Source organism: Frankliniella occidentalis, unplaced genomic scaffold (assembly GCF_000697945.3).
Source record: "Frankliniella occidentalis isolate FOCC.00 unplaced genomic scaffold, Focc_3.1 Scaffold311, whole genome shotgun sequence".
NCBI lineage: Eukaryota > Metazoa > Arthropoda > Insecta > Thysanoptera > Thripidae > Frankliniella > Frankliniella occidentalis.
The window spans coordinates 29,707-35,838 of NW_026267436.1; the positions used below are offsets into that span (position 1 = coordinate 29,707).

The 6,132-nt window shown below is 51.7% G+C and overlaps 2 protein-coding genes across 3 annotated transcripts in view; one reads left to right on the forward strand and one right to left on the reverse strand.

Annotated features, from left to right (window-relative positions):
- The window catches only part of LOC113215268 (MFS-type transporter SLC18B1-like), a 10,741-nt gene extending 4,746 nt beyond the window's left edge, over positions 1 to 5,995 (forward strand). Inside the window, exons 1-10 of one of the 2 annotated variants that reach the window (XM_026434875.2) lie at positions 1,127 to 1,221; positions 1,423 to 1,542; positions 1,841 to 1,936; positions 2,135 to 2,208; positions 2,284 to 2,431; positions 2,529 to 2,706; positions 3,497 to 3,803; positions 4,104 to 4,199; positions 4,375 to 4,543; positions 4,627 to 5,995. In XM_026434875.2, coding sequence (XP_026290660.1) covers positions 1,204 to 1,221; positions 1,423 to 1,542; positions 1,841 to 1,936; positions 2,135 to 2,208; positions 2,284 to 2,431; positions 2,529 to 2,706; positions 3,497 to 3,803; positions 4,104 to 4,199; positions 4,375 to 4,543; positions 4,627 to 4,869 — 1,449 coding nt within the window. In that variant the 5' untranslated portion in view covers positions 1,127 to 1,203 and the 3' untranslated portion in view covers positions 4,870 to 5,995. Of the gene's footprint in view, positions 1 to 1,126; positions 1,222 to 1,422; positions 1,543 to 1,840; positions 1,937 to 2,134; positions 2,209 to 2,283; positions 2,432 to 2,528; positions 2,707 to 3,496; positions 3,804 to 4,103; positions 4,200 to 4,374; positions 4,544 to 4,626 lie in introns of those variants that run through there. The other variant, XM_026434874.2, reaches the window with a different exon arrangement.
- The window catches only part of LOC127751022 (uncharacterized), a 32,805-nt gene continuing 32,029 nt past the window's right edge, over positions 5,357 to 6,132 (reverse strand). Inside the window, exon 4 of the mRNA XM_052273892.1 lies at positions 5,357 to 5,372. Coding sequence (XP_052129852.1) covers positions 5,357 to 5,372 — 16 coding nt within the window. The remainder of the gene's footprint in view (positions 5,373 to 6,132) is intronic.

Below are 6,132 nucleotides of genomic sequence, written 5' to 3' on the forward strand. Positions count from 1 at the left end.
CGGGGTGGGGCTGTTGCCGGGGCGGGGTTTGGCGGGGAGAGCAAGACTATCTTCACGCTCCGGTCAAAGGTGGTCAGTTTCCTAGTCAGGCAGGGCGCGACACTCGGGGCGGCCAGCTCCAGACTAGACGGGAGGGAGCCTCTTCTCGCGGACCCCACAGCAAACAGACGTGTGTGCGACGGGCGTGGTGTTGTGGTTGTCAGTCGCGTTGTGGCGTGTCAGTCAGAGGCGGTGTCGGCACCGCGTCTGGTCGCAGTTGGTATCGGCCCATTCCGCGACTCCGGTCGATTCCAATTTTTGATCTTCAACTTTTTGGTCTTCACCATGGACGAGGTTAGTGTACTTCTTCATGGATTTCGCTTTTCACAGACTGTACGTCTTTTGTCACGGTTTTCCTTATGTGAAAACATCGTTATTATTTTTTTTTCCACCTGTTTTTAACCGTCGCACTATGCGAGACAACCTGACCCGGCGCCAGGGCGGTCGCGCGCGCGCTGTTACCGGGGATTGGAGGGACGCGAGGTGAAAGGTGAAAGGTCCGGGTGAAAAATGCTCCACGCTAGTGATAAGTGAAACCAGGAGCTATGAACGGTTATCAGAAAGCACATGCAGGGCCAGACGCCTCAGTATCAAGCATGACAATCTGGCAAGGCCGGAAGCATTTTCGCGGTCCCGAAATTCCCGCGCGGGTAGCGTTGGGTGTCGGAGCGCAGCTGGTTGCGAGGCGACGCGGAGCGCAGACCTTTTTCTCCCTTTGGCCGCCTTATGCTCTCTGTACAGCGCCCATATCGACTGGCCGATATCGGTTTAGACGCCGCCAAAAAAAGAACAGAGGTGTCAAAAATGGTCAAAGAGGTGCCGGTCTATGAGAGTATTTCCGTCTGTCTTGCCAATGAGATTTGAGTAAAACTCACGTACTGTGGAGGGCAGACGCCCCGCGTACACACAAACACTCCCTCTTTCAGGAAATCCCAGTGTAAAAGCGGGAAGATTGTCGATGACGCGGGACTGGCCAATTTTTTTTGTGAGTCTTGCAATGAGGCGGGAAAGAGGTGGGAGGGGGCAGGCGGTCACCGAGGCCCGGCCGATGCCCCCTCGAGGCGGTCGGGGTGTTCAGTTACGCATTGCAGCCCCACGCGGCCGCCGCAATTGTTTGTGCTCTCGAATTTTTCCGCGGATGTGGTTTGTGGGCCACTGTCAGTCATGTTAATCGGCGATGAGGTAGGGTTTTGGTTTTCGTACCGCACATTTCGCCACTCGCCCTTCGATAAAAGCCGGGAAAGAGGGGGGGGGGGCTGTTTTTGTTTTGCCCCCACTTACGGGCAGACAGTAGAAGATTTTCCCGTACGCACCAGGGGGTTTTGTTCAAGGGCTCGCCTGTCATCTTCCGCAGCGGTATTCACCCTCGCTCTGTTGTTCCAGGCGGCGCGGATCAAGCAGCGCTACACGCGCCGGCAATGGAGCACCGTCATGCTGATAGGGACCGTCAACTTCGCCGGGGCCGTGTGCATCTCACTGCAGGCGCCTTTCTACCCGCAGGAGGTGAGTCATTCTATTGCGAGGGCACACCGAAAGCCCAAGTGCGCGAATGCCGCACACTTGTAGGCGTGTGAATGACATCTGTACCTACACACGTGGAGGCAAGTGTGTTGAATTTCAAAGAAAAATTCTCACATTTACTCCACTTAGTGTATACGAGGCATTCATCCACCAACAACTGTACGACATTCGCACAGTTGCGTTTCCGGTGCAAGGACGTGCGCCTGCGTGGCGCAAAAATGCTTTTTTGTGAAATAAATGACAACAGAAATTTTATTTTCAAATCTTATTTGTTTAAAAGGCCGAGTCGAAAGGATCTACAGCGACGGAGTACGGTCTAGTGTTCGGCATCTTTGAACTCGTGTCGTTCCTAAGCAGTCCTCTCTTCGGGAAATATGTGAGTGCCAAGAGAGGGAAACACGTCTCGTGTGTGCGATAAGCGTTTAGGGATACGATGCAAACACCCCTCTATGTGCTCGGGAGTGGGGCCCAACTTTTTATGAGCAAATAGTTTTTGCTGCCTGTCTAGCTCACAACACATTAAAAAGTTTAAGAAAAACAAAATCAATGGACTAATAAGACATTTCCTCCCCAGCTGGACACGATTGGAGCCAAGTTTACATTGACAAGTGGAATATTCGTTGCAGCCGTATCATGCATGCTCTTCGGGTAAGTTGATGTCATTGCTCTTCCTCTTCTTCTTTTTGTTCTTCTTAATCTTAACCATCCTGGTGCGCTTTGCAGGTTGCTGGATCTGGTGATAGAACACACCGAGTTTATCGGCCTGTCCTTCGCCGTCCGGATAGTGGAGGCCCTGGGTGCCTCGGCCGCACTCACAGCCGCCTTCGCCATCATCGCGTCCGAATTCCCTGACTCCGTGGGCACCACATTTGTACGTCAACCTGTTCATTTTTTTTTTCACACCGACTCGACGAGGACAAGACGATAACAACAACAACAACAAAAACATTTACCTGTCTGTTTTGCAGGCGACCCTGGAGACCTTCTACGGCGTGGGTTACATCGTCGGACCCACGATCGGCGGGCTGCTCTTCCAGGCCGGAGGCTACGTCCTGCCCTTCATCGTCATGGGCAGCATGCTCGTCGTGGTGGGCGTCGTCACCTGCTTCGTGCTTCCTGCTAGCGAAGCTCAGAAGAAACCCCAAGGTATAACTCTACTCCATTCATTCATTACTGAGTTTGATAACGGCCAGGTCAAGCTCACCGTGATGCTATAACTTACGTGCTTCGTGCGAACGCGTTCGTATCATCTGGGCCCGATCGGCATCCCAAAAAAACAAGGTTCTTGAGTCAAGTGAGTTCTCTCGAAACAAGTGCATGCACTCAAATTATTCAAGTGAATGCACCTGATTTAAAAACCTGCTTTTTGGGGTGGGTTACTGGGCGCTTATATTGGTCAGTGACTCCTGACATGGCCTGTCATATACCTGGTGGCTGAACAGACCCGAGCACTTCTGTAGTTATACTGTCCGCACGCATGAGCGCGGGCGGGCTTGCCTATCGCCCCTGTTCACGGCGCCATACGGGCCGAGCGAGTAGGCAACCCGCCCGCACGTAGGAATGCGGTACTGCATAACTACAGAAGTGCGGGGGGGTTAGTCAGCCACACGGAGAAAAATACTTTGGTTGCTGTCACTAAAATGGTGTTCTATCGGCCCCCTTAGTCATAACCATAGAACGTTCTATGGTGCTGGCTGGAGTGTTTGGTTGTAGCGTCTGAACACTCAGCCAGCACCATAGAACGTTCTATGGTTATGACTAAGGGGGCAGATAGAACACCATTTTAGTGACAGCAACCAAATTTTTTCGGCCGTGGTGACCAAACATTTTTCTCAGTGCACCTGGTATACTTTGTTGACTTGGCAAGGGGACAACGCAACAGTAGCAATGGGAAACAGACTGCTATGAATGACAACCCCCCTTTGTGTGTGCTCAGCGAGCTTGCTCAAGATGCTGGCGGTGCCCGGCGTGCTGCTGGACTCGCTCGTCACCACAGCGACGGCGGTCAGCATGGGCTTCTACTCGGCCACGCTCGAGCCCCACCTCCGCCAGTTCGACCTGTCCCCCGCCCTGGTCGGCGTCATGTTCATCATCAGCGGCGGCGTCTACGCCATGTTCGCGCCGCTGGTGGGCAGGCTCATCGACCGCTGCTGCTACGCTAAGCGGGTGGTGCTGTTCGGCGGCGTGTTCGTCATCATCGGCGTCTCCCTGGTCGGCCCGGCCGACTTCCTGCCTGTGGAGACGTAAGTATCAAAACTTACCAAAACTTGAAAAAAAAAATATGGAAAAAATAGAAATACTTTCAGAAAAAAAAAAACGGACATAAATAAAACTTTGTAGGAAAAAATGTCAACTTAAAAAAAGTAATAACACTCGCCTGGCGCCCGCTCTGCGCTGTAGATAGCGAGGGGAGGAGGGGAGAGGGAAGGCAGACTTTGCCTTCTGGTAGAGACAGTCTTGGGGACTGTCTAGACAGTTCCCTTCTGTAAAATTGAACTCGTTAGGAGTGAAGAGTGTTTGCTGACTTGAGTCGCTTTCCGCAGGTCGCTCTGGATGTGCGTGGTCGGGCTCATCATCCACGGGTTCGGCCTGTCCTGCCTCATGGTGCCCACGTTCTCGGACGCGATCAGCTCTGCAGTGTGAGTATACTTCGCCGACTTGGACTTCCCCCGGGGAGAGACCCCGCGCGGCGGGGGGCGCTGCTGCCTATGGCTCTGCCCGCGCGCGGTGTCTCGCCGTGCCTGCCCGCCGGCCCCTCGGTACTCGACTCACATCTACCTCTACGGTACTCATGCGCGTGATTGTCTTCTCCAGGGTGGCCGGCTTCCCAGACGACCTGACCACGTACGGGGTGGTGTCCGGGCTGTGGGCGTCGTCCTTCGCGCTCGGCGCCTTTGTCGGGCCCTCCGTGGCTGGAGTTCTCTTCGACACAGTGGGTTTCAGGCAGTCGACCTACTTCATCATAGCGGTGCACTTGCTCGTCGTAAGTACAACACGTGTCCCATAAAGCAAATGCAGAAGAACGACCCAAGTCTCTCCCAACGCTAACGTTCGCCCGCCCCACAGGTTTTCGGCACCGCGCTCTTCCTCTGCTGCGAGCGAAGACCGCCGCCGCGGAAACTCAAGACCAAGACCCTGGAACTCAGCATGCAGGCGAGCCTGCTCCGCCTGGAAGAGTCCAGTGGCGGCAACCTCATCGCCAACCTGAGCCAGGACCGGAACCGGAGCCCCTTCCCCGGGGTCACGCGGAACAAGGCGGGCAGCGGCTACGGCAGCATCGGCTCCTCCTTCATCGAGGTGGCTGCCTGAGGCGTCGACCCGGCTGAGAGGAAGAGAGGAAAGAACGACGGCCACCCTCTCGCAGCACGCGCGCGGGGCGCGGGCGCGGGGGTGGCAACAGCTCCACGCTCTGCTGCTGGGGGACCGGCGGGAGCCTCGGAGCTAACACTCACACCCGTGCGCAGAGACAGTCGCCGCGGGCGACTCGACACATACTCGACTTAAAGGGCTGTGATATATTTTAGTAATAGATGAATCCTGCTGTTCAGTGAGGCAGTCATCGAAATGATTTCTCGCCGAGGCATTGAGTGAGGTGACGACTTATGTGTTCACGTTTCCAAGATTCCTTTTTGTACTAATTAATTTATGATGCGAGGCTCGTTTTCGGATGTGCGGATAGAATACAATAAAGCCTACACTCACGAGAATACTCAGTATTGAAAGAGTAATAACTCCTTCCTTTAATCAGCAGTTTGGAGAATTTTGTGATAGCTTTAGCTCGCTGTGCAGGTATAAACTAGCTCACCCCTGAGCTTAGAGACAAATCAAATGTGATACTTCTCAACACTTTTTCTAGCTTTGAATGAAAAAAATGAATGTTTACATTTTTCTAACAAAAGTAACAGCACAATGCTAGTTGTTATTCAACTGCGTATCACAACAAAAAATATATTTCTACAGTGCCATATTTTTTGTATGTAATCTGAATAATGGTAGATGTAATTTTGGCGTAGTTGAGGGGTATGATAGTAGCGCAAATGAGGGAGTATATTATGTACTAGTTCCGTTGACATGGCGTTATGTGCCAAGTAAAGTAGGTAAGGCATGTAATAAATATTAGTACTTTGCGCCTCGCCTCAAAAGTGATGTGATATTTTGAAGACAGCTGTCTGAACTAGTCACAATACGCCATACCACTAGCCATTATATTATAAATATATTGTCCGCATTAATGTATAAGTTCATAAGTATGGAAAGAGTGCATCCCTTTCCGTGTTTGGAAAAAATACCTCAAAACCGGTTTATCCCCCTTTTTGTTTGTATCTGTTTCGATTTGTGTTCGGATTTGTGCCAGACATTTCACACTTGCAATGATGTGTAAATATATGTAAATATAACGTGTTAAGGTAAGGAAAATAAATTTATCGAATAAGGATCCATAATGTGCTATTTGTTAACCCATAGTAACATTTTTGTAGTAACTAAAAAAACTAGACTTAAAGTAAAACCAAAACATGGCAGTGTTGCAAAAATAGTACCTATTTTGAATATTTACATAACAGCCCTCCCCCC